This window comes from Acipenser ruthenus, chromosome 1 (assembly GCF_902713425.1).
Source record: "Acipenser ruthenus chromosome 1, fAciRut3.2 maternal haplotype, whole genome shotgun sequence".
NCBI lineage: Eukaryota > Metazoa > Chordata > Actinopteri > Acipenseriformes > Acipenseridae > Acipenser > Acipenser ruthenus.
Genome location: NC_081189.1, coordinates 34,541,482 through 34,568,422, shown reverse-complemented (window position 1 = coordinate 34,568,422; position 26,941 = coordinate 34,541,482). Strand labels below are relative to the sequence as shown.

Below are 26,941 nucleotides of genomic sequence, written 5' to 3'. Positions count from 1 at the left end.
AATAGGGAGATTAATGAGTGCACAAATAGTACAAAAAATGTACTTTTCTGCAACTTAAAATCAAACATTCTACAAGCATTGGCAACATCACTGTCTCTCTTCTGAAACATGAGATCTTCAGCACAAAAAAGGACCCGTGAATATTGCTGGTCCCAATAAGACGTTTATTTAAAGCCTTGATTATCACTACCTTAAGAATCACTAAAACAGCAAAAAAACAAAACAAACAATGGCAAAACGCACCCATCCAAATCCTGCAACAGAAGCACACTGCAGGTGCTGCTGAGCAGTTTATACAGTAAATAACAAATTCAGTTAAACTGTGTTTGCAGTCTACCCTTACATTTTGGCACACATTTTTCCCCTCAATACATCATTGTGACATCATGAATGTATTTTTTGCTATACCTTTGCGTTCCCCCTTGATTGACGGGCACACCCATCTCGCATGAAGATAGGGATGTGTTTTCACGAGTGTAGAAGAGAATGCATCACATGCGAAAGCTGAAGACAAGAGGGAGGCTAACTCCTGTAACAACCCTCTGTAGTCATGCAGACTAAAGGACCATGGAGACCAGCGGTTGACAAATGACTACATCAGCGCCTATGCAGGTCTGAGAAAATCTGCATCTGGTTAAACAAAACAGTACCTTTGCTCCATGTTTCTGCAGTACTTCCAGAACATCATTGTGGGATCTCTCAGCAGCAACATGTAACGGAGTCATGAAGCTGGAAAAAGACAAACTGGTGTTATTTCAATGCCAACACAGGGCAGGGATTTTCCAAATGGGAGGCGTCCAATTTCTAAACCTGGCCTTTGCCACTACTTACTCTTTGTTCTTCTCGTTAACGTTGGCACCTTTCCTCAGTAGCAGCTCTGTGACCTGTTTCCGTTTAGGATGTGGTGATGCCATGGCACAATGCTGAAATGACAAGAGGATTTGCTCAGTTGGGATTTTTTGCTCTTAATTCTGCCTGCTGAATTTCAATATGCTCAATCAATGCGACCAATTCCAACAAAGTATGTGTTACACTTTTTAGGTGTATACAGGCACTGTAGTATGGTGTGCCATTGCCATTTAAAAAAATAAAAAAAATAAAAACTAAAAAACACAATACTGAAGTTTTATTTCGGATTTCATATACAGTCAGATTATAAAGTAAGTGCAAGTAGTCACGCATCATAGGCAAATAAACTAGGAAATTACTTTTTTCCAACCTTTATTCAGGAACGTTTGCCACGAGCAACAATGTTGGTATTCTGAGTGCCCTATTGTGGAAACAGGAAACCAGCATTGTTGTAGGAGGGAGCACATCTGGATACACTGCGATCCTTAGATTTTTTTTTTTTTTTTTTTTAAACTCCTGGCAAAGCTCTTGAGTAAATGTTGAGAAATGTATTGCCCATTTGATTAACACAATGATGTGTAATTACAAATTTTAAGAGAATCAGCTATATGTTTAAAAATATAACACTGCCATATAGACAACACGGGACCTTACACATCACATGGACAGAACAGTATAAAAGGAGGCATTAATCCATCAGCTGGCAGTCACCATACTGACACTAGAACATCATGTTGCCTTATGTAGTGCTATGCGCCAGTCATCTACTTTATCATTCTGTACTGGTAAATTAATTAAAAAAACATAAGGTTATAACTACATTACATTCAAGTAATGTAACACTGCATATAAATCAGTATGTGAAACTATTGATTAGCACATGCCCTTAACCTAGAATCTGGAAAGGGACATTCTACAGCGCTCCCCCTTTATTATTATTATTATTATTATTTATTTCTTAGCAGGACGCCCTTATCCAGGGCGACTTACAATTGTTACAAGGTATCACATTATACATTATTTTACATTATACAGATATCACATTATTTTTACATACAATTACCCTTTTATACAGTTGGGTTTTTACTGGAGCAATCTAGGTAAAGTACCTTGCTCAAGGGTACAACAGCAGTGTCCCCCACTGGGGATTGAACCCACGACCCTCCGGTCAAGAGTCCAGAGCCCTAACCACTACTCCACACTGCTGCCCATAAAGGCAGCACTTTATAATACACAAATATGGTTTTGTAACTATGGCTCTCAACTATAGAGTTAAAGGGAATAGCTGTATATATGCAATGTAAAATAAAGCTGGAAAAGCTTTGCTAAAAATCACTGTGGTAATCACTAAGGAAGCTCTGTGTGACTTACTAGTGCAGTTTCATGGGTCTGTGGGTGTTTAAAGTTGATAATCTCCAAAGCAAGAGTCTTTTTCACTTTAGCCAAATCAGCCTCCCGTGCTGCTTGGAGTAAAGAATGACCTTTGAATTCATCTGTGTGGAAAAAACAAAAACAGTAAGATGTTCATCTGGAGGAAGGAGGGGTCATTAATATTGCTACCATGGTCATTTTGCACCACTTGGTATTCTGAAATCAATCTGGATGTTTATGAAGGACAAACAGTAATGTATTGTATAATGGACAAGGTTGCATTGTCCATTATACAGTACATTGCCCAATTAGCAGACACCTGAATTAACGATTAAATGGACTTTATAAAATCACATAAACAATTGCGGGTGCGTTATAAATACGTTTTCAATACCTCATAACACAAAAAAGGCAGTGCTTGGTAGTGCTTTAAGAGCCAGCTCTGGTTTGTTGAGACAGTAGATCAGAAAAATCGATCAGAAAAAGATAATGTAATGCCATTAAGCTGGAGGAAGACAACAGACTTCATTCGTGGTTATAGAGCTTTTAATCTTATCTCATCTCACCAACGGTCACAATCAATAACAGCAGTGTATCACACAAATTATAGACCAAACTTCTGGGGGGATAAAAAGATTTTGAAAGCTTTGCGCAATTGCTCAATTATTTGCAGAGAAGGTATACAAAGGAAACTTATGCTATAACTAAGTAAAGCTCTGAAGACATGGCACTGTATGCATCAAACACTATCTGAAAAAAAAAAGCTTTAATACTGCTGAAACACAGTAATGTTTATATGTTAATTCCTGTGTAGAACTACACACAAACAATCTAGCAATCCTTCAAAAGGCATTCCTGACAAACTGAATAGATTACTAGAGAATCATAATGGGCAATGTACCCGACAAGCACAGGTACGTGTTGTGTCTGCATGGAAATGTGCATTGTAATGTACTCTGCAATCCTGAAGCTAAAATGCTTGGGAAATTGTAAGAGCTTCATGATCAACAATATTGAGTGTCCTTCTGAGATCCAGAAATAGTTCCATCAGCATTAGTCCTCATCACGTGAAATGAGTAAATAAAAATTACCCCATCAATAGCTATTAATGTGCTAGCCTGAAGCTAGATTGATGTGTAATTAATATACAGTATAATTCAGTGTTGAGGTTAGGATAGGCGCTGGCTTTGCATTAGCTGCCCTTATATTTTAAAATGCACAGAAAGCTATTATACAGGATTATAATTATTAATTTCTACAGTATATCATGATTTGTTAATTGTTTTTCAGATTGTATATTAAGCTACGCTAGCTACTTTTACAATACATAGGAATTTCCCTTAGTTCCACTAGGTAAAAGGGATAGAAATCAAGGCCAAAAAAAACCCCAATTACTAGCACTGCCAGTTTAGGTCGGCTTGGGTTTTATCCCATCATTTCTTGTCGGTTGAGATATTGTCATTTCTATGACCTTAAGAGGACGGAAAAAGCCAAATACTGTATTTAGACTTTACAAACGTGTGTGTGTTTGTGCATGATTGGGAGGTGGGGGTGGAGAGGCAACTATGAATAAGTAGTACTGCTGGGAAAAATATCTGAAATTACATAATTGACAGAAGTTAGAAAAACAAACAGTTTTGCCTTGCACAGATTTACCATCTTGTCAAATTGTGTGAGAGTTTCTAAAATGGCAAGTGAAAAAAAGACTTCAGTAATGTTATTACTTTATGCAAATGTGTCTTTGGCCACTTTGTTTATTGTACAGAAGCCACAATGTTAACCCTTTGCAGTCCATTTATTAAGTGCGCGTCAGGTCCAATTTATTTTCACACGCGCAGTTAATTTTAGACATGCTGTTTAAAAGTATTTTTTTTTCAGTCAAACGGGTTTAAAAGGCCCTGCATATCAACAAAGCACTCACTAGGCATCTCCAGCCCCACCCCACCCTTTCGTTCGCTATCGCTTTCACATATGCTAAGAAATAAATAATAATAATAATAATAATAATAGTAGTCGTACATACCGATCAATCATCTCCTGATCACTCGTTTTATCACCAAACTCCTCAATAATGCAATCCAAGTCATTATTTTATTACTCAAAAAAGCTCTGCAAATGTCCGTGATAGTCTCTGTGCGCTGATACAGTAACATCCAGCTTGTTTCCTTATGACCGCCCATATGGGATGCCAATGGCAAGTATGACTATTCATGAGATACGCCGACAATGGACTGGATAGGAATAATTGCAATGTCGGACCAGGTCCGACAATGGACCGCAAAGGGTTAAGGGCGAAACCCGGTGGTTTGGTGAGTCTAGTTCAGCTCGGGCCAATCTAGTTTCGATAAGGGCTTCTAGGCAAATCCTGAAGTTACCACTTTTTTTTGGCCCAGAACTTGAAAAAGAAGACTGTGCGAAACCCATTTTTCAACAGGTTTCACTGAATTTCGGGACTAGCCTGGGCGAGTCTAGTTTCGTCCAATGCCAAAGTAATGGTGGACAAATCCATATCTGGAATGCAAAGATGAAGATCAGATACCCTTCAGCTGAAGGTGTACTTACAAGTAAGCCTCTCCTTCAGTTCCGGAGTTGGTGCCATGTCAATAGCACTCTTTCCATGGCAGTTGACCAGTGTAGGGTCTGCTCCGTGACTCAGAAGCAGAGAGCAGACTTCAACGCGGTTCTTGGAAGCAGCTTCATGCAAAGGTGTGAACTGCCAGAGGTCCATAGCATTGACACAAGCTCCGTGCTGGAAAGAATTGCGATTACAGTTTGACAAGCATACATGCACTCTCCTCCAAAAGACACATGTAATTCCAGAGCAGCGCTTCAGTAAAAGATCAAAGAATCAGCAAATAGCTTAGAGTTCAATATTATTAATATCATCTTTATTATGCTAGTAAGATGGATACTGGTAGACCTCCACAACTTCAAAGACATGGCCTGCATGGATATCAGACATTAATGGAAAAACAGCAGCAATACTATTGGATCTTTTTATTTGTGGTAAAAAGCCTGTACATACACATTCACAAACAACATCAAAATACTTCAAAGCTCTGAGATACTACATAACTATATCAACAACATGATAGCTTTAAATAAGAAACAGATATTGATGTTTCGGAAAACAAGAACAAAGCATCTTGCAGTATAGTACCAACTTCATATTTTTTTGTTGATTTACAGTTCTATGATCCACCGTCTTTTAGTATAGTCAATGTACTGCAGTCAAAACACCGATTCCAGATGTGCAGTTTACTAAATATAACAAGTCAATTTTACCCCTCCCCCACCCAAGATATAAGCCATGGTTTCCATTGTGCAAAGTGAATACCATCAAAGCCCCTTAATCAGCCATGATTGAGGAGATATTCCAGCATAACCTATTGGACAGGAGCTCAAGGTCACTCATAAAATCCCCAAGTGGTGTAAATAATAATAATGCCCAACTTTATCTTCAATTTCTAAATCTGGATCTACAGGCTGCTCAACTATTTAATGGTTTGTTAGCTGTGTTTGGGTATTATAATTCTAATTCTTTTTACTTTATCAATTAAAAAAAAAAAAAAAACATGTACACACGTTTCATACCAATTTGACATGCCCAATTTAAATATTGCCTTGCCACTACTACCCACTTACTGATCACAAGGACTCAATGGGTGGCCCCCATTCCCATGTTAAGCCAATCTCCTCTATTAACTTGGAAAAACTAGCAACAGATGTTACCAAGCCACAGAATCCTGGAAGAAAGGGCCTGGGAAGTTTTTCTGCCTAGGATCATGGGGTGCATGAACCAGTAGGGATGCCTGCAGCTAAAGCGTGATAAACCATGCCAAGATGACTTTCCTCCCCAAAACCAGCACATGCACATCCTGTAGATCAGAGCCAAGGCAATTTGGCACAACCAAGATAAGCTACTCATCATAAGACTCTCCCTGCACTGCAGTGCAACAGGGCCTTTACGGGATGAGCCTCTGGGGACCTTGGAACATAGCCATTTGCAAACCAAATTTTAATATTAAGCCTTTCATTTCTTCTTACCTTGAGAAGTAATTCTGTGACTTCATAATGTCCATATGAACAAGCATTGTGAAGTGGGACAAGACCACTGGAAGAAATTAGAATGCACTCATCAATACTTTTGAAAAAAAAAAAAAATCACATTCAGAACCGACACTAATTTTATTGTTATTCTACAATATTAAATAATGTAAAATATTCTGCTTTATGATGTTATGCTCGTCGGTCAAATTGTTTTATTAAGCTACAAATATAGTAAAACCAGCAGATGTGTTGCCACTGGCTGTTTGAATATAGCAGTGTGGAGTAGTAGGGCAGCAGTGTGGAGTAGTGGTTAGGGCTCTGGACTCTTGACCGGAGGGTTGTGGGTTCAATCCCCAGTGGGGGACACTGCTGCTGTACCCTTGAGCAAGGTACTTTACCTAGATTGCTCCAGTAAAAACCCAACTGTATAAATGGGTAATTGTATGTAAAAAAATAATGTAATTGTATGTAAAAATAATGTGATATCTTGTAACAATTGTAAGTCGCCCTGGATAAGGGCGTCTGCGAAGAAATAAATAATAATAAAATAATAATAATTACATGCACTATTCTTTGACATCATCCAATCTTCAAAAGCAACTACAATTTGAGTAAAAAAGTTGGCAAAGCATGCGACTGGATAACAGCAATTAACAACAGCAGTCAATTATAAATGTACGACATGTCAAGCACACAAACATTTCAGTGTTTTTTTTTTTTTTTAATCTTTCTCTGCTTGCTACAGAGTTTGTGTTTGAAGTTATAGAACACTGGGGGTGTGGACAACAGGGTGGCTAGTGTGTCAAGAGCAATAGTATTTATTTTCAGATAAAATATATTATCAGTCATTCCTGTTTGCAGCTAAATTTTCACAATTTTTCATTTCTATTTGTTGCCTATGAGGGACTTCCTTTTACAAGAAAAGACTCACATAAGACAGAGTTACCTGTAAGTTAGTGTAACTTGCTTTACCTTGTAGAGACCATGGGCAGGTAAATCTAACTTGCTTGGATGAGTGAGAGGAGGTGGGATGAAATGAGATGATATGCAAAAGGTCAGTATGGAGATGGATAACGTAGGGATAGCTGGAGTAAAAAGGGACATCACTACATACCCCTTGTCTTTTGCATGCACATCAGCTCCATGCTGCAGAAGGAGCTGAACGATTCTCACTCTGTTATATCCTGCTGCCAGATGCAGAGGGGTGGACTGCAAGACAAAATGACTCTTATTACAAAACAGAGTTCCAAACCTAATTTAAGAAAAAAAAAAGAAAAAAGAGCCTCATAAAAGGGGCTCTATCACATAAAAAAGATGAGCCGTTGTTTTATTTTCTTTCCCCCAAACACTACATGTATAACAGTAAAATAATATATTAAAATGATGAATGGGAACCTATCAGCTTTTAATATTTCTGCCTTAAAGATGCTTTTATCTCAATTATTCTCCCTGTGAATGAACTGTCAGCCAATGCATGTTTTTGTGGAAGCAAGTGAAGTCTGCATGGTTGGCCCTTCGCAAAGTGTGGTGAGAAAGTGCACAAGCACACACATACCTGCTGACTGCCTTCAGCGCCAACTGAACCTCACAGCCAGCAGCCGAGTGAATTTAGAAGGAAACAATCTAAATCAAGTAACTTCAATCAACAAACATCTTTCATTGACTAAACCAGGACAAACGCGACCGGCAAGTCAATAAGTAACGAAACAAATGCAACAGTGTGTTTATCATAAAAATTCTGCTATGCTAAAAAGCAAGTTAAATCACTTACATTGTGATTCAACAACCCCTTACTTGAGCTGCACACTGCTGCAGCAAAGATCTGTCAGGTACTACCCAAAACTGTAACTACATGTCGACTTGTTAAAAAAAGCAGTCATCTACTGTAGGAATCCATCTAGAAACACACACACACATTGATGAGAATGATGGGACGTATGTTTAAATCTTTAAGAAGCAGGAAGCGATTCTGCTTCAACATTTTCATAAACTACTTTCATCTGGGAGTTAATCTGAGGAGTAGCCGACATGATCAACCCAGCTGTTGATGCATGAACATAGAGGTGCTTTGAGTATGGCACACCAAGGCAATACGCTTCCATGACACTCAAATTAAACCAACAGCTAACCTGCTTACACTGTAGAAGGAAGTGGTCTGCAGACTTTCAAGGATGGAATTTAGCAGACAAAACATTTGGAACTTTGAGTGCAGTACAAGATGGTTTATTGTGCAAGTTCATGCTGTCAAGAATCGGCTGGATAAATTAAAACAAGATGCAATTGCTTTAAGAGTTATTTTAAAAATCACCTCTGAGTAACCAGTGTAAAACAAAAAAGTGAGTAAAAGGCTAGACTTTTGAAGCAGCAGAGTAACATATTTGACAACAGATGTATAAATATATTATACAGGATTCAATTAGGTTTGTTTCCTTGAGGAATTAAAACAAATTAAATAAAAAAAACATTTAAAATACAATAGAATTAGCTTAGAAATTGGTGTGTGTCAGAACTGCTGTCTGGAAACATTTACAAAATGCAGAACAGTCCTTGTGCATGCATTTCTGCCATAAAAAGGTGGTGGACCAAGCTGAGGGGTGGGGAAGTGAATCCACTTGGGGGGAAGGGGGTTCAGCCACAGACCGGGGTTATTTACCCCTTCCAAAACAAATGGGATTTGGTTTTACAGTAAATCCAATGTAATGGATTGTACCTCTCACATCAAGTCTCCCCAACACACCAAGCTGTGATGTTGGTAGATGGTGTGTGACCAGCAAAAAGACCCAAGACGATTTAGTGCCTAAAGGAGTCTGCGCCATTTTATTTATGAATTTTAAAAATATATATATATATACAATGGTGCATCAATTTAAGAGCTTTTATTTTAAATAAACTTACCAGCATTTTTTGGGATGTTGACTGATAGACAATGTTGCCAGAATAAAAACAAACAAAAAAAACAAACAAAAAAAATGATAGCATCATGTTATTATCTCAGATAAAAAATACAGGCTATACTGTAGCTGTATTTAGATTTTGTGAATCAACAGTACAGGCTTAAGACTTTATTTTTATTTATTTTTTGTATTATAATTTTGTCTTCAATAATCATTAATGAACTATGTATTCAGGAGATCAGGGGCGCACAGCTTGACAGGTCAGTTTGAAAATGTGCTGTGCTAAATAAAATCCCTCAGAAAATGACTAATGATGTTATGCACTTTCAATTATGCTTTTGTAGTTTTCACCCATTCACAGTCAGATAGCAAATAACTGGATTTGTGAGATAGATGCCATCTTCTACCAGGCCTGTGTCAATGTTACATGACCAGTGGAGTTTATACCAGTTGTCAGTCTTGTACACCATATGCACCCTTGTCCTATCCCATTTTTAGCATCACATAGGCAAATAGTGTGCTTGTTCAAGGCCCTGGACAGAGATGCTTGTGCAGCTTGACACCACCAAGACGTACCTTACACTGCCAGTTGTATCAAGTGCGTGTGAAGTGCACTTGCTGCCTGGGGAAAATCACCAGACTGCTATTGTATCATGTGAAGTCAAAATGGCAACCCCATCCGATCTACTGAACACATTTCTGTTCTTTGTCTAGTTGAGATGGCCCTGGAGTAGGAAAGCCAGCAACATATCAACGCCACTTGCACATGCGCATTTAAAGCAGCTTCCTCAAATCATGGTGCACTTCTCATACAGATTTAATTTGTAAATACAATTACTCTACTCCGGGAATCCCACGGCTACAATACTGCAGCACAGTAGTGTTTAAAAACACAACACACAGAACACACACACTTTACATGCACTGAACCTCTCCTTCAGTGAACACAAGCAGTCTAATAGAAACTAGGCTTAAGACACCATCTTTTAAAGCCCAATTTTGGACTGTGCTAAATTTACACTACAGTGAAAACTAAAAGCAAATATTGAAATTATGTTAATTTATTTACCTGCAATCCACCCCTAAAGAGCCTTTTAATCTTATGTATGTTGTCTGCTGGCACCTGGCAACTGTTTTTATTTAACCTGGGAAGTTATTGTTTTGTGTCGCACTTCAATTTGGAAGAGTGATGTTCTGGCATTGACATTAGTATATTTTAATTAAAAGAAAACTCCTCAAAATAAAAAGCCCATAATATTAATCTACTAATGTAATATCCCTATCATTGTTTTAATCTAGCATACAGAGCAGAGGGACCACCAGATGCCAATGAGATGGGTAATACAGTTTAACACAAAGCCTCAGAATTGTCTCAACAATCTGGTGGCTGGGTTTTGCAGTGCCATGTTAAATGGACTACTGTAGCTTCACAACTCCGTAAAGCTACACTCCCAAGGTGCCTCAATCTCTAAAAAGGTATAGTAGGATAAAATTACATGCTGCATATAAAATACATAAATGAACACAACATTTCAAATGGACTACCAGGGTATGCAAGATCATCAGATGCTAGAAGAGCAGTCTGCAGGCAAGACAGGGAGAAAAAATATTCCTAGTAATCCTTTAAAATGTGTAAGTGGCAGCACGGCCTGTCCCAACACATTATACCCTAGGGTTAGGGTTTCAATTCACCTACTTAACTTTTTTTTTCTTTCAATTAAATGATCATGGTAAGAGAGTTACTGTATGTTGACTTGGTGCAACTATTTCATACCAACATGCTTATAAATGTAGTCTGTTAAAATTACTGTATTTCAAGATGATTAGATGAAACTCACACAAAATCAATCCACCAAGATCTGGTCTGCACTAGAGCTAAAGCAACTTAGAGCAAACTTGCATGTTTGATTATGACAGCAACCATACAACCAAAACAATTTTCCCATGGAGCAGTGTGTTTCCTAACTATGAAGAATCTGGGTCTGGCTTTGAAATTAAAACCAATAGGGTATAAATAAAGCACAACGTATTGGGCATGGCTTAGGTTTAACTGTGCCATACTTGTTTTTAAACTACATCAATGTTCACAATTGAAATAGGTTTACTACACTTTGGCTTTCAGGCAGAAAAGAGGATTTAATTCCATTCAGACTGCCAATTTGTATCTGCTTCTGAAGTGAAAGGATCTACTGTTGGAATGTTCCTTTTGCTGGGAAAATGTTCAGCCCAAAACACATATACGGTACACAAACAAAAACAACATGCAATGTCCCCTTAATTAAAGATGGAAATCATAGCTCAGATCTGGCAATGCTGTGTGGGTGCAAGCTTTAGATGGGGGTTGAACCAAAGATGCATTTAATCTTGAAAATCAATCACGAATCTAAATATCTTCTTCACCCCACCTCCCACTACCTGTTTTTTAGGGGGTTGCTGCATGCTCATGGTAACTATGGCACCAGAACAATTCCTGGCTGTCAGCTGTTGCCATGGAAACAGAGCATAAAGTACCATAAAACAAATACAGTACCAGATTTCCTATTCCTTAAAGCTAGTCCCTCTCTATTTCACACCAAAATAAATTAACTGTGACATTCTAAAAAGGTGTGCTGCTTCATTAGAGAACCAAATGAAACACTTTCATCCATTTACTACTATTTTATTCATCAGGTCAATTTAACATAACTAAACTGTGGCAAATCCCACTGCCACCAACATACATTGCTTACTGAGGATCCCTACCTACTGAGAGCATACAACCACACATTCACACGCCTCAAAGACATTAAAAAGTGATGTGACCGCACTTCATGAGAGATAATTCTAGCCCCTCTAGTCAAAAAATACTGATCTGCTAATCAGATCATATTAAATATAAAAAATTACTGAAACAAAACAAAAACAGCCTTTAACTTCTGCATTTCTCACTAATTAAACAATTCATCTTTCATTCACTGCACTTGGATATGATCAGGCAATAATTTGCATTCACATTGATTCCCACCTAATGTTTAAAATTGGAATGAAATGAAATATTATAACTCGATGTAAGAATGAGGTACAGAAAACAAAAAAACAACTGACAAATACCAGACTGCACCGAAAGAATTTTTAAATAATGTGATCAGTTTTCTATCAGTTTGTCTGATAGAAATTGCGACATACTGCTTTAGTTATACCACTGTCTTAAGAGGCTGTAAGACAGGGGTCGGAAATATAAGCAAAATATTTGTCAGTATCAGAAAACAAACCCTTTGATCAATGTGAATGTAAACTTGGTGAAATATTAATCTGTACTGTTGCAACGGTTACCGTGGCAATGTGTAACGTTTAAGCCCCTAGACGTTGGATACTGCAGCAAATATTATTTTTGGTCGCAGACAGCTATGTTGGTTGAATATTTGAAAATCAGTAACAAAATGAATTAGCTGGATTAAGGTTCTAACATATTTTAGGTTTCTATTTATAACAGAGTCTCAAGTTAGTACAAATTGGTAAGAATCATTTATTATCATAAATGCCTAGGGAAAAATACAATAAATAAATAAATAAATAAATAAATAAATAAATAAAGTGAACTTTTCTACACATTAAGATTCAGGACTGCAGATACGTATCACTGCTGTAAGGCAAGAATTATATCAGCGTTCTATCTGGTTTTAAATGTACCATTATCTGTGGTTTCTCTGTCCTGGGCGACAATCAATTTTCCTCTCTGAAGGAAGGTAATGGCTTGTGTCTCGCCAATGAATCGCAATGCTGTTTTATTTCTTGGTATGAAGCCACTGTATCTAATTTTATTCTCACATGCTTTATCTGTCTAGAACAAAATCCATGGGTAATTTTAAATACTGGCTATGACATTTTAAATTATTATTATTCACAAGAAAAAAAAAAAATGATAGATAAAAATGATATATATATACACATACATACTCGGATGCCCACAACCAAAATATACCTTGTATCTGAATTCACAAAAATGATCATAGAACCTGGGGTATAAAAAATGTACTAATCAAGCATTTTATCCACACAAGCCTTTTTAAAGTACTACTGTTCAATGTATCCAACTGGATTTAAGTATTCTTTTTAAGTTTCTTTCTTATTGAGGTATAATATGTTGTGTCCAGCAGAACATGTATTTAATATACACAGTATCTACCCACCTGTTCTGTACCTCATACAGATTGTCTAAAACTGCTCTTCAGGTGGATTGAACCAAGCACAAGGCATTACAGATGCAAATGGGCTAGGAGCCATGATAACCTTCCTGTTCCTAGTCTTCATCTACCAACAAGTGTGAACAACCACTTAGGGTTTTAGTTTTATATTGTATGTTGTTTAAGAAACGGTAATATCCACAAAAGTAAAATATTTAATTATTGCTACAGAAACTGATTGTTTCTACAGCTGTGTAACAGAACATGTAGTCAATGTTTATGGCATAGATTTAGGCAATATGTCTCAACAGCTGTGTGAAAAAAGCCAGGTTTTTCAGCTTTATAATTTTTTCCCCTCCAACAGGATTCCTTCCCATGCAGCAACAACACTGGGTAGACATTACTCCTCCTGACTAGACATGAGAGCAACATAGCATTTGTTAAAAATGTGTGTTAGTTTCAATGACGTGCTTCCTCATATACCCAAACCCCAACAAAAGTATGACTATAAAGTCTTCTAGAGGCTGAACATTATGCTAATTTGCCTAGTATACAGAAAATCAACTGACACCTAACAAGCTAAATAATTGTTTTCCCTTATACATCATGCTCTGTTAACAAAACGGAGAGAGTGAGAGAGAGAGAGATCATAACTCATCCATAAAGGGGCAATGTAACCTTTCCTATACTTGACTAATGTTTAGCATGTGAAAGTATGTGAATATGTTTGTGTGCATCAGTGGTAGTGGAGATGTTGCAAGTTGTTTTCTCTCATTTACCAGTAATCCATTTTGTAAACATTATAGCCCATCCCCAGTGGAGCTTTTTGATGCTTGATCACTGCTACTGCAGTACATTTTTGGCTTCTATAAATACGTAAAAGCCTGTTGATACTACCTGTTTGAAGACCCTAGAAGTGTAAACTAAACAGAACCTCCGACGTTGACTTTGTGGACAATGTAGAAGTATGATAGGTAGGATAAAAAAACAAATTGCAGCAGCTTGGCAACAAAATGTATGAATAGCTGAGAAGAATCTTTGTAACAAATGTTGCAGTCATTTGTAAAGTTGGATATTAGATGCTCTTTTAAGAGGGTTGCCTGCAGCAATAAGACAGCAGGTGAACGTGTGTTTAAAGAAACATTCCACCTATTGTGTAGAACCATGCATTACGAAATTAAAAGGGATGAACATGAGTTGGCCAGTTTATATGGAGTGTTGATGTAATCCTGTGGATGGCAATGCGGGACAGCTTTCTTGTTAATACAAGTATCTTGTAGATTGGATTATTAGGCTCATGTGATGGTAAAGGAAATTAGTTGGTGTGTTCTTTGTCTAGATTCTTGTGAACAGAGCTACACTTATAAAACCAAACCCTTCATTAGTATCACTGATCTTTAATCATTTTTATGACACACAATATATTAAAAGGATATAAAAATAAATAAATTGCAGTCCCACCTCTCACTGTACTCCATGTATCTAGCTATTATAAAATAGTAACTGTCTGTAAGAAGTCAACAGACAATTAAGAGAAACTGAAACTAATTGGTTAGTTCTATTGTTACTGCCTTCCAAATATGTACTCCAGTTTGAAATGGTTTCATGAGCTTGACATCCAAGTTAACTCCATCCAAGGGGGTAAGGAACATTGTCATGGCTGATGAATTGCACTGTCTGAACCAATGCTTTTTTTTGTCTCGCTATTTAAATAAATGCAACCATATTTTAGATGATTGAAAAGCAGCAGCAGCAGAATAAAGCAGACTATTTTCTTGGACATGTCTGAGCTGAATACAAATACAAGTCCGTGAACAACACATTGAGATGGGTGAAAGGGCAGCAGTGTGGAGTAGTGGTTAGGGCTCTGGACTCTTGACCGGAGGGTTGTGGGTTCAATCCCAGGTGGGGGACACTGCTGCTGTACCCTTGAGCAAGGTACTTTACCTAGATTGCTCCAGTAAAAACCCAGCTGTATAAACGGGTAATTGTATGTAAAATTAATGTGTAAAAAATAATGTAATTGTATGTAAAAATAATTCTCTTGTAATAATTGTAAGTCGCCCTGGATAAGGGAGTCTGCTAAGAAATAAAATAATAATAATAAAAAAAGAGATAAAGAAAGTGTTGCTAGATTTAATATAAAAATCAACAAAACCTGCTGGTGATCAGATACACCATCTCTTCCCTGGTTATTGTGTCGACGTATTGTATTTTACAGATTCCAATAATCTTGTGTTCCATGTCCAAGAATGCTTTGTTTCCTTTGAGAAAACATGTTTATAACCAGGACAGCTCGTCACATGCTCATTTTCATATTTGAATAATTTTGACCAAAATATTTCTTTACAGACAGATTGTTGAGCAGAATGAGGGTTCTTTATAACGACAAAAATAAAAATCTGGCAAGCACACAAGCATTAGCCTACTACTTCAGATTGAAAACTGTAGACACAAGAACATAATTAAATAATGAGAAGCCCCCACCCCCCTTCCTTTCCTAAATTACTTTCAAATGATAGTCCTCTAAATATGTGCTTTGAGCCATTACTGGGCCTTTAGACTTCAGTTCTACTGTACATATTTCATATATTGCAGAACAGCTACTTAAGATAACCCTAAAAAACCTTGGTCCTTTTGCATCGCAATTATATCTTGATTTGTGACGCAGCATCATGCTGTATTCCTGAAGAAAGATAACAGAACTGAGTTTCTCCCTCAGGTTGAACATTCTCAACTATTCAAAGATGGGAATATTTACCCTTCTCTAAAAAGCGGTTGCAGCAGCAATTACTATCCCAGTGACGAGGATATAGTGGAGGTGGCCACATGACTGTGCATAAGTCCTGCTTTTACGCATGTGGACTTCCACAAGTCTGGGTCAAAAAAGTTCACATGGCAACATGTTCACCACTCCACAGGCCCATCTTTATTATTTCCTGATCAGATCTACTGAAAATCTATATTCCTGATGGCTTCCTAAAGCCTGAGTGCAATGCCAATAGAAATGCTGGAGCTTTTCAATCCTCTCCTCCTAAGATTATTGACAACTTTTGACTTAGCCAGGTAGAGATATTAATTACCTCTCAACCAAGGAATTAGCCTGTTGTCATGGCTTCTGACAGTTCTCCAAAAGCAGCTGCCAACATGGAGTAATCTGATGGCTTGTAACTGACATGCAACTGCATGCAGCAGCTTTTTATTGTGAAATCTCTGTAGATACAAAGGTTTCTAAAGGTCAACAAGCAATAAGCTACATGCAGTGCAAACTGTGCATATTGTTCAATATTCAATCTGCTTCATAAAAGAAGGCAACACAAATTTGAATTAAACTCTGGGAAATGTCTGTAGTCGTGTCTATTACTTGGCAAACATTTTGAAGATTATATGGTTAAGGGCAGCAGTGTGGAGTAGTGGTTAGGACTCTGGACTCTTGACCGGAGGGTTGTGGGTTCAATCCCAGGTCGGGACACTGCTGCTGTACCCTTGAGCAAGGTACTTTACCTAGATTGCTCCAGTAAAAACCCAACTGTATAAATGGGTAATTGTATGTAAAAATAACGTGATAGCTTGTAACAATTGTAAGTCGCCCTGGATAAGGGCGTCTGCTAAGAAATAAATAATAATAATAATAATTAAAACACTCCAACATCACCAAACCTAGCCAGAAACCATGGACATATTCTGTGCAAAAAAGATACATAAACAGCAATTTTGTGTTTCTAGATATTTTTGGGGATTAATCCTCATTAGTTCAATATGTTGAACTGGAACTACACCCTGGCAGTAGCTGGGCCAAAAATGCCAACACTCACTTGTTTTAAAAACGTGTTAAAAACATATAAAACTGCAGAATTCTAAAACTTTTTAAGACAGCATTATACATCTGAAGGTCGGTCTGCAGCCTGCTGACTTTAGGAGGTTGTGCCGATTAATTCTAAGCACTTGTTTTACTGACCCAAGCAGTTCTATAAATTACGATCATTGGATCTGAACCTGTATTGGGTCTCAGCAGTTTGCGAGACAGAAGCAGTGTATTTTCCCAGCCAGCTGAAGAATGGATAGCATACTGATCTTGAGATGTGGAATAAATGACTGCCTACCGCCTACTGCTCTTTTAATAAAAGGAAAATGCCACCAATATCCCCCATGGCAACTACTGTAGCATACACCTAACACATTTAACATGGCCAAAAATACAAAACAAAAATAAAGAAATGGCGCCAAGCCATTCACAATAGTGCAGGGTCCACATTGAAAAAGGGGATTCTATCAGTTTCAGTGACACTTTTGATGATAAAAGGACAACAAAGTTATTTTAATAGAATGTCTGGGGGTTCATATTAGGTACTGTAGGGTGGAACCTTTGACAGCTCAACCTAAAAATTAAATAGTTCTTTTGATTTTGTTTTGTTTGTTTTTTTACAGCAAAACCCCCACAGTATCTCAAAAGACATACAGTCACCTCCAGAATTATTGGCACCCTTGATAAAGATGAGCAAAAAAGGCTGTATAAAATAAAACACAGGTAATGAGCTATATTTTATGCTCAAATATATGGGAAAACCATATTCTTTTATTCCAATACAATTGCTCAGAGAAAAAGTTTTTTTATTAACAAGTAATAACATTTTTTCTCAAAAAGATAGGTGTCAGAATTATTGGCACCCCTAAAGATTCTTATAAATAAAATCAAAGCAAAATTAAATCTGCATTAACATTCTAATTCTTTAACTTCATCTCACAACTGTATTGTGGCCTTCCATGGCTTCCTTTTTCACTGGGGTATAAAAATGAGGTAACACGCATATGAAATCTATTTGTCATCCATCACCATGGGGAAAGGCAGAGAACTCACAAATGAAAAGAGACAACTGGTTGTTGACCTTCATGAATCAGGCAATGGGTATAAAACAATAGCTAAAAAACTAAATATACCACTTACCACTATTAGGGCAATAATTAATAAGTTCAAAACCACTGGAACAGTGGTAAACTTGCCTGGTAGAGGACGCAAGTGTATCTTGCCCCCACGCACAGTGAGGCAGATGGTTCGGGAGGTAAAGGGAAATCCAAGGGCCACAGTTGGAGAATTACTGAACTTGGTTGCATCTTAGGGTCACCAAGTCTCCAAATCTACAATTAGACGCCACCTCCATGCCAATAGGCTATTTGAAGGGTTGCCAGAAAAAAGCCTTTATTGAGAGCAACCAACAAATGTAAGCGCCTGGAGTTTGCTAAACGGCATTGGCACTTTGATTGGAACCGGGTGCTATGGTCAGATGAGACGAAAATAGAGCTCTTTGGCCACGCACACCAGCGGTGGGTTTGGCGTCGAAAGAAGGATGCGTGTGCAGAAAAGAACGTCATACCTATTGTAAAATATGGTGGTGGATCTTTGATGTTATGGGGCTGTTTTGCTTCCACTGGTCCTGGGGCCCTTGTTAAGGTCAATGGCATCATGAATTCTACCAAGTATCAGGACATTTTCGCCAAAAACCTGGTTGCCTCTGCCAGGAGGCTGAAACTTGGCTGCAAGTGTATCTTCCAGCAAGACAATGACCCCAAGCACACATCAAAATCCACAAAGAAATGGTTAATTGACCACAAAATCAACATTTTGCAATGGCCATCACAGTCTCCGGACCTGAACCCCATTACAATATAACTCAGTACTGGTATTATTTATTTTATAGTCTTTTTTGCTCATCTTTATCAAGGGTGCCAATAATTTTGGAGGTGGCTATATTCCAAATAAGCGTATATCCTCCTGTCAATAAAACAGGTACATTATATTGGTAAAAATAAATGTAATTACATTATAGTACATGCCTTAAATTCATTGCTGCTCAGTCCTGCTTGAAAGTAGATTAGGCATCAGTATGATCCAGTAGAAGTGCATTAAAAGGATTATATCTTATCAATGTGAGAGATCCATAATACCTCAGTAATAAAGCGCTTTGTGAGAGTCCCTTAAAGCTCAAGATAAACACACTTTTCCTTTGCTTTATTACTATGTTAGGTAATCAGCCATGGAACACCTTTAAAGAATACAGCGAGAAATGTTTTTGATCCCTTTTTCTATGCTTAAACGTCACACATCCAGGCTGAGGCAGTCAACAACATTGTCCATTGGCAAACCCAACCCCTCCACTCCCTTAAAGTAAATGTAGGTAACAAAATAATGTCATAAATCTTACCTATTTTGCACTAAAATAGGTCTCATATGCACAGTTTTGACAGACATGTTGGCACACATGTATTCTCATTTTAAAACATGATATCTGGTACTACTTTAAATTAAAGGAAGCTGAAAGTTCCTATGACTTATTTTCAGGTTATCTGTTTGTGCTTGCACTCCATGGGTCATTTCACTTCTTTACTGTCTCCCAGAGATAGTTGGGTTGCATTTCATCAACACCCAGGGCGAGCAAAGCGTAGAAGTGGGTTTTGATCTCCAAGGTGTATTCCTGACTAATACCACCCAGGTCAAATCTCTTGGGTTGTTTTTCTCCCTTTAGCCCTTTCAGTTTGACTTTTACCTTTGCCATCGAGGCTGTGTGGTCCAGTGGTTAAAGAAACAGCCTTGTAACCAGGAGGTCCCCGGTTCATATCCCACTTCAGCCAATGACTCATTGTGTGACCTTGAACAAGTCACTTTACCTCCTTGTGTTCCGTCTTTCGGGTGAGACGTAGTTGTAAGTGAATCTGCAGCTGATGCATAGTTCACACACCCTAGTCTCTGTAAGTCGCCTTGGATAAAGGCGTCTGCTAAATAAACAAATAATAATGTGATGGTCTGACCCGCAATCTGCACCTGGTTTGGTTTTGAGGTTCTTGATGCTAATCTCCAGCAGTGGTTGGCGAGGATGTAATCTATTTGGTTCCGTGTATGATTGTCGGGTGAGATTCAGCGTCTTCTGATGCTGTTGGAACAATGTGTTATCAATACCGAGGTCATTGCTTCCATGAAAGATGCAAGTGTTTCTCCTTTCGTTCCTCGTTCCTAAGCCGAACTTCCCTATCAGATTTGCACATTGAAGTCTCCCATCACCGACATCAGGTCTCCACTTGGTGCCTCATCTACTTGATGTTGTAGCGCACCGTAGAAGTTTTCGATTTCTTCATCTTCTGCATCACTGGTGGGTGCATTCACTTGTATGATGGTTACGCAGACTGATTTGCAAGAGAGTGATTGTTAGAATTTCATCGTTGATCGGGTTGTAACCTAGAAGTGTGTTGGCCGTTCTTTTTGACAGCATCAGTGCGACTCAGTTTTTTTTTTTTCGAATCCTCGTTTCCTGAGTAGATCATCTTCCCTCCATTCTAAAGGTGCCCTCTTCCTGCCCATCGGTGTTCTGCGACCCTGATGATGTACAATTGCTTGCAGTTTTCCAATCTACATACTTCAGACATTCCAAGTGGCTATCTGCATGTCCTTACCAAGGTTCATGGTGTCTTTTCTCCCTCCTTCCTCAGCCGTCAGACTTCCACAGAGTGGCTTTGATCCGCTAGCATCACTACATGTGGGTGCACTCAGACACTCAACTCCCTCTTCCCCAGTAGTTCTAGGGACATCCTTTGGCCTGGGGGCCTCACCTCTGTATGCCATAGCATTAAACATTCGAATGTGACAACTCATGATGGTTTTGCGGGACATATGTGGTGGGTTCCCAGATCCTTCCACAGTGGACACCATTGGCTAGCCTAATGCTTCACTCATCCGCCTTTTGAGGGCATTTCCTTCCCCAAGGGTTTCCACTGCCCAGCTTTTCCACTCCAGAGAGCGTTGGCACTTCCTGAGGCTTGCTGAGCTATTAAACCACCGCCCAGCATTCGGCATTGTTCTGATAAAATTAGCTGGGCAGGTCCACCACGTGCAAGTTTCAGAACACCAGCCCCACATGTAGACTTGCAACAAACTGAACATACAGTACTAAAAAACAATGTACTGTATCCTGTTAATACAGTGGTTTCATTTTATTTAGTACACTCTACTTAACTGTCCTGCTTATTTCTGAAATTATTATTTTTATTTAAAACAGTAACTTGACAAAAAATCAAAACAAAGACTGTAATAGCAACTACTGTACTGAAATGTAAAATGTCCAATCTTCACATTTCTTTATTTGTAAAGTAAGAAATGTATGAAAAAAGTAATGTACAAAAATCCTTCACAGTGGACTTATTTACATGTAGGGCCTTTACTCTCCGGTCATTCCCAAAGCAAAGAAAATGGGTCAGCAAGAACTCTGTTTTTCTCCATTAATTCTCCTACAATTATTTCATGTAGTGTTTGGTATGTCAATATACATGCAGAGTCTGAAATGATACTGTAGGGTGAAAATTACTTGCACGACTGACAAATCTGACTGATAAAAAGCAGAAGCTGAAAATAACCGAAGTGATATTATCATGAGTTATTTCCATTGACTCCCATTACACTAGCCCGGACATTTAAATCTGGTGATAACACAGGGAGCCTGACATTAAGCGGGTTTTGCTAAATCCATAGATTTATCTGGGTTCAAACATGGCACCTAAGCTGCTGAAAACACTTAAATCAATAAACTAATAATAGTTCAGCAGTGAGTAACTTGTCTGTCAGGAATTGCTCAGTCGATGTATTCTCGCCCTAGCAAACAGGACAAAACAAAACAAGCCCTAACTTCCATCTGCCACCCTTGCTTCTTACGGATTTGGTTTGGCACAGACTTGGCTTTCCAGGGTGAAAACTAGTATTATTATTATTATTAGTTTATTTAGCAGACACCTTTATCCAAGGCGACTTACAGAGACTATGGCTTGCTCAAGGTCACACAGCGAGTCAGTGAGTGAGCCGGGATTTGAACCTGGCACCTACTGGTTACAAGCCCTTTTCTTTAACCACCAGACCACACAGCCTCCTATGTCATAAAAGATTGGAGCGGCTGAGTGACTGAAGTTGTATTTAAAACAAACAACAAAAAAAAAACAACATTTAAAAAAATAGTTTTGAAGTTTAGAATTTTCATCTTGAAACAAGCATTGAAATTAGTTTAATTAATTTGTGAACTACTCATCACAATACATTTGACTTAAATAAAAAAAAACTCACACGTTTGTAATGAGGAAGTACATGTATTCATTACAGCTACACAAGCGTGAAGGAATATGATGGATTGATCATCTACATCTATATGGGTTGAGAAGAATTGGAGAATTCAAATACATTTACTACAGGTCTGTAGCAATGCATATTGCAGGAACTTTGGAGAAAGCCCATTGAGGGGTACCTGTAATGGAAGATTTTAAAGGCTCTACCTTTGCATAATATATTACATTGTATTGGGGGTCTGCAGTCCCTCTGGTTTTTGATTGATGAATATGTTTGAACACCAAATGGTTTATGGTGTTCAAGGGTTAACCGATTCCTATACTGTAAGATGGGTTTTATTCGGAATGTTTGTATTTTGTCATAAGTTCTAGCATGGTAGAATATTCTTTGGATTCTTAAATGCATCTTATCCCCTTTTATCAAGTAACACACAATGCTCCACCAGTGAACCATTCTTTTTAAAGCAGACATTACAGCTCTTTTGTACAAACACTTGAGCCTTAAATGCTCAAGTCCTGTACTAGCAGATACACTGATACAGCTTGTCACAAATGCGATGCTCAGCTGTGGTTTTCAAAGTGAAAGGAACAGCTCTTTGCATTTTTACCAGCAACTCAATACAGGGGCGACTTTGCGAATCTCAATACAGGAGGATACACTTCAACTGCACTGCATTGTTTTCCGAAACAAGCAACCAGATAGATTCATTGTTGGTAATAGTTTGAGCATGTAGAAATGTCCATTTGTACAAAGGGACAACATTGCCAGAATGTGTGCCAACCTTCCAATAGGTAATATTTGAAACTATGTTCATTAAACAATGCCTAGGTGGATTTATTATGTAAAATTGGGCATTACTATTGAAGCAACAGCAGGCAGGCCAACATAAACGTGAACAGTTTTCAGTCGTGTGGCAGCAGCTCCATTCTATCTCTAATTCAAAGCTGACATCACACCACTGTCTTACCTTTCTTCCATCGCTCGCATGGCAATTCACGTTTAATGGAGTCAGCAAGGCCATGAGCTTCTCTTCGTTACCGCTCCTGCAGCAAAATAGCATTTAATAAAAGGAGAGCAAACACAATGTAAATTGCATTACAATCTTGAAACGCTAACTCTCTGAGGGGAGGTGGTTAGACTATTTTAAAACGGAATAAGCATTTATCAGGTTGTACCATCATGGCATACATTATATATTGGCTACGAATAGTTGAAGCAAAATAAGATGTTGGGTGCAAATCCCAGCACAGTGTGACCTTGGACAAATCACTTGACCTATAAAAATCCAGGGAGAATGAAAATCCCCACTATAAGAAGCTGCGTCTCAAGTTGTGCTACAGTAGCATGGGAAATCAAACGTGTATCCATTTATAAAATAAAATAAAATAAAAATCTCAACCTTCTACACTTATCTTCAGATATCACCAACAAAATTATAATGCAGACACAGCATGGACAATGCATATGTGTTAAACACAAACCAGGTTTTTCACATGCTCCCACCTACAGTATTGGGTGTACCTTTTTAAATGTAATCCTGTAACAAAGTTTGTTTGGGACAAAAAAAAACAAAATGAAAAAAAAAATGGCAGTGTATCGGGTGTAATGCAACCAAGTGAAACACTTTGAGCCTCATATACTACCATACTCTATGGTATTGATCACTACATAAATGTTGTGATACTGGTGCTTCATTACTTTTTAATCACATCACTGACTGAGTGCTCTTGCACAACACACATTTCTTACTTGGGTTTTCCTGTAAAATGTGAATGTTAACAAATGTGGTGTCAAAGTATATTGATAAGTAAACTGGCACAATGAAAAAATCAGGAAATGTTATACAATTTAAGAAGTACAATGTCAGAATGCAATTGTGGCCTACTATAAAAGGGACACAACACAATGCAGAATGCTTCTGTACACCTTAAGAGAGAAAACTGATCCATTACACAATTACTGTAAACACAACTATAATACAACTATGGATATTAAAAGCCAATCTGAATATTTTTTGGTGCAACTGTACACTCACAAGATTGTATGATCTGATGGCATACAACCCGTGAAATGTCCAGGTGCCAAAGTATAAAATCTTTGAATTGGCAAGACCCTGCAGTACTATTAGGTACAGAAGCCTACCTGAAGCCATAAATGCTTCCTCTGTTACCCAACAAAGACTAAACGAAACTGTCAGAACATTCTGTGCCCGTGATGCACAAGTATGTGCACGCTGTCTATTGTGCCTTGGCAAACATTTGCACCCAGCCTCTCTCTCTCTCCATTCTTTGTGAGATGCCAAGGCCAGGCTTCTTGGCAGCAGATGTATATTTATTTTAAGGAGACTGATGGATTGTTAGTCTTTTTAATGTACTTCTCTCATAATACATGAATGGAATCAAGACTTATAATAACCTCAATTAATAATTAAATCAAGCAAGGAGTTAAATTATGGCACCACTATTTCTATAGTTTTTATTTATTTAGTTTTACCAAAAAGCAGAATAACTGAATTACTGTATGCTAAGACTGCATATATTACTGCGTTATCTGTATCACAGTTGTTTGTTTTATTATGTGGTACTTTTTAAAAGCTTCCAGACAGCAACTACAAAAAGTTATCTTCCTCTATGTGCAGTTGTGATTACCCTTATAAAAAAACAATCGTTTATTTATATGTGAATGGCACATTTCTGATGCTTTTACCATGATATCTGATTAAAATGCAAAGCAAAGAAACTGTTTTGTTTGTGTTTAAATTTCAAGTTTATTTTTATTTCCTATTACCTTACACTGTATACTCTGCAGAACCCCCTCCCCCCGTTCTATACAAGACACAATGCATTCGATAGACACCTGTGTATATTAAGTGACATAACAGAGCAGACTGTCTGGGGGAAAAAAAGTTGCTTTGATGACACATAATGCTCTGTTTTTGGATATGTCTTGCCATGATGGTTTTAAATCAATGTTGTGTTGTCTGTGTTGGCCTACTAACAAGACACCCTGCAAATGACACTGTGCACACATTTCATAAAACACATAACAATTTGTAAAAACTTTTCATAGGCTAGACCAAGACAGAGATTTCATTTTTATTTGAAATAGAAACGCATCTGGCACCTCTACTGTAAATTGATCAGCTAAATTCAGTGGTGACAAATTTAGTTTACTTGTTATTGATATTAACACTTCCCCGCCCTTTCCAAAAGCAATATTTATTACATTAATATAAAAAATACAATATTTAACAGGACTAAATGCACAAACCAGCAGCCTGTATACAGTATGTATTCTTTTTCCAGGTGAGTATGCACAGTTTCATCATCCAACCCCAACCCCTCTGAATATAAGAGTTTTTAGACAACAATTACATTTTTTCTAAGCCTTTCTTAATAAAGTTGTGCAGGCATTCAGATTGAAAAGCTGTGCTGTGTTGCTTGTCAGAAAGGCAACTCTGAATGTTGTGAGGTTCTTCGTAAACTCCCTGTGCCTTATTGCCTTGACCACCACCTCCCAGGGGAGTGTGTTGGAAATAAAAGGACTCACCTGGTCAATTAAAAAGGCAGGGGGATATTCTGGCACTAAATTATTTACAACCAAAAATAAAATGAAGATAGCAGCCTGCCTGAATGCACATGTCGTCTCTGGTGGCTTTGAGCAAGATGTGTAGTTAAACTCAACCTTCCGTTCAGCGCAACATAGCAGTGTGTGATTAACACTAACATTAAAAAGACATTTAAAAAAAACACAAACACACCACTAAAACAGGCATTCTATTCAAATCTAAAAAATAAATTTAAGAAACATACAGCATTCAAAATAATCCCCTAGATCACAACAGCAGTGTCTGCTTCTTTCTAACAATCAAGAGAAAGAGAAAGGGTATACTCACCTCGCTGCTTCCAGGAGTTCGTCCTTCTTGTATTCACCTAAGTGATTGCAAAAAATCATTGTGTCAGTGCCGGCTAAAGGGAGAGAAACAGCCACAACCAGAGATGAATAACAAGCAAGACAGTCTATGTTCCGTACACTAATATTCACTCACAAACACACACACACACAAGGATCTCTCCCTGTCTGTATAAAAAAAAACACAAATGTAAACTGGAAGAGAGCTATCCCACACCCCGCTGGGTGACAGAGCTGTGACGTTAGGCTGCTTGTGGTGGCATCATCACCAGTGTCTTGGAGACGGGCAGCAAATTGATGCAGATTCTTGTCCAATCCTCAAATGAAATGGCTTTCCTCCGACAACCAATCAATGCTATCCCCCATTTTTGCACAGAGGAAAGGTTGCCTTGATAACAGACTACCTCCCCCACCTCCTCATCCCCTCCCCCCCCCCTCATTCTCTAGTTCTCCCTCCTCCTTTTCAATCCAGCCTGAGTTGTTGTGAACCAAAACAAATTCAGGGATAAATGCGTTCAACCCTGACATGTGCACATCCTGAAAAAGAGTGTGCACATGCAAGGGAGACACAGCCCTTCCGTTAACCAATTTAGTATGGCACGGGA

General features: G+C 38.1%; 1 protein-coding gene across 5 annotated transcripts in view; it reads right to left on the bottom strand.

Moving 5' to 3' along the window:
- Positions 1-26,941, bottom strand: part of LOC117420842 (poly [ADP-ribose] polymerase tankyrase-1) — a 120,471-nt gene that overhangs the window by 23,807 nt on the left and 69,723 nt on the right. For 3 of the 5 annotated variants that reach the window (XM_059024179.1, XM_034034528.3, XM_034034531.3), the window contains 9 exons: positions 26,320-26,356; positions 23,392-23,467; positions 9,166-9,186; positions 7,385-7,479; positions 6,268-6,334; positions 4,783-4,969; positions 2,221-2,342; positions 832-923; positions 651-729 (listed from right to left, as the gene is read on the bottom strand). In XM_059024179.1, the coding sequence (XP_058880162.1) occupies positions 651-729; positions 832-923; positions 2,221-2,342; positions 4,783-4,969; positions 6,268-6,334; positions 7,385-7,479; positions 9,166-9,186; positions 23,392-23,467; positions 26,320-26,356 (776 nt within the window). The remainder of the gene's footprint in view (positions 1-650; positions 730-831; positions 924-2,220; positions 2,343-4,782; positions 4,970-6,267; positions 6,335-7,384; positions 7,480-9,165; positions 9,187-23,391; positions 23,468-26,319; positions 26,357-26,941) is intronic. The other 2 variants (XM_034034530.3, XM_034034532.3) reach the window with 1 other exon arrangement.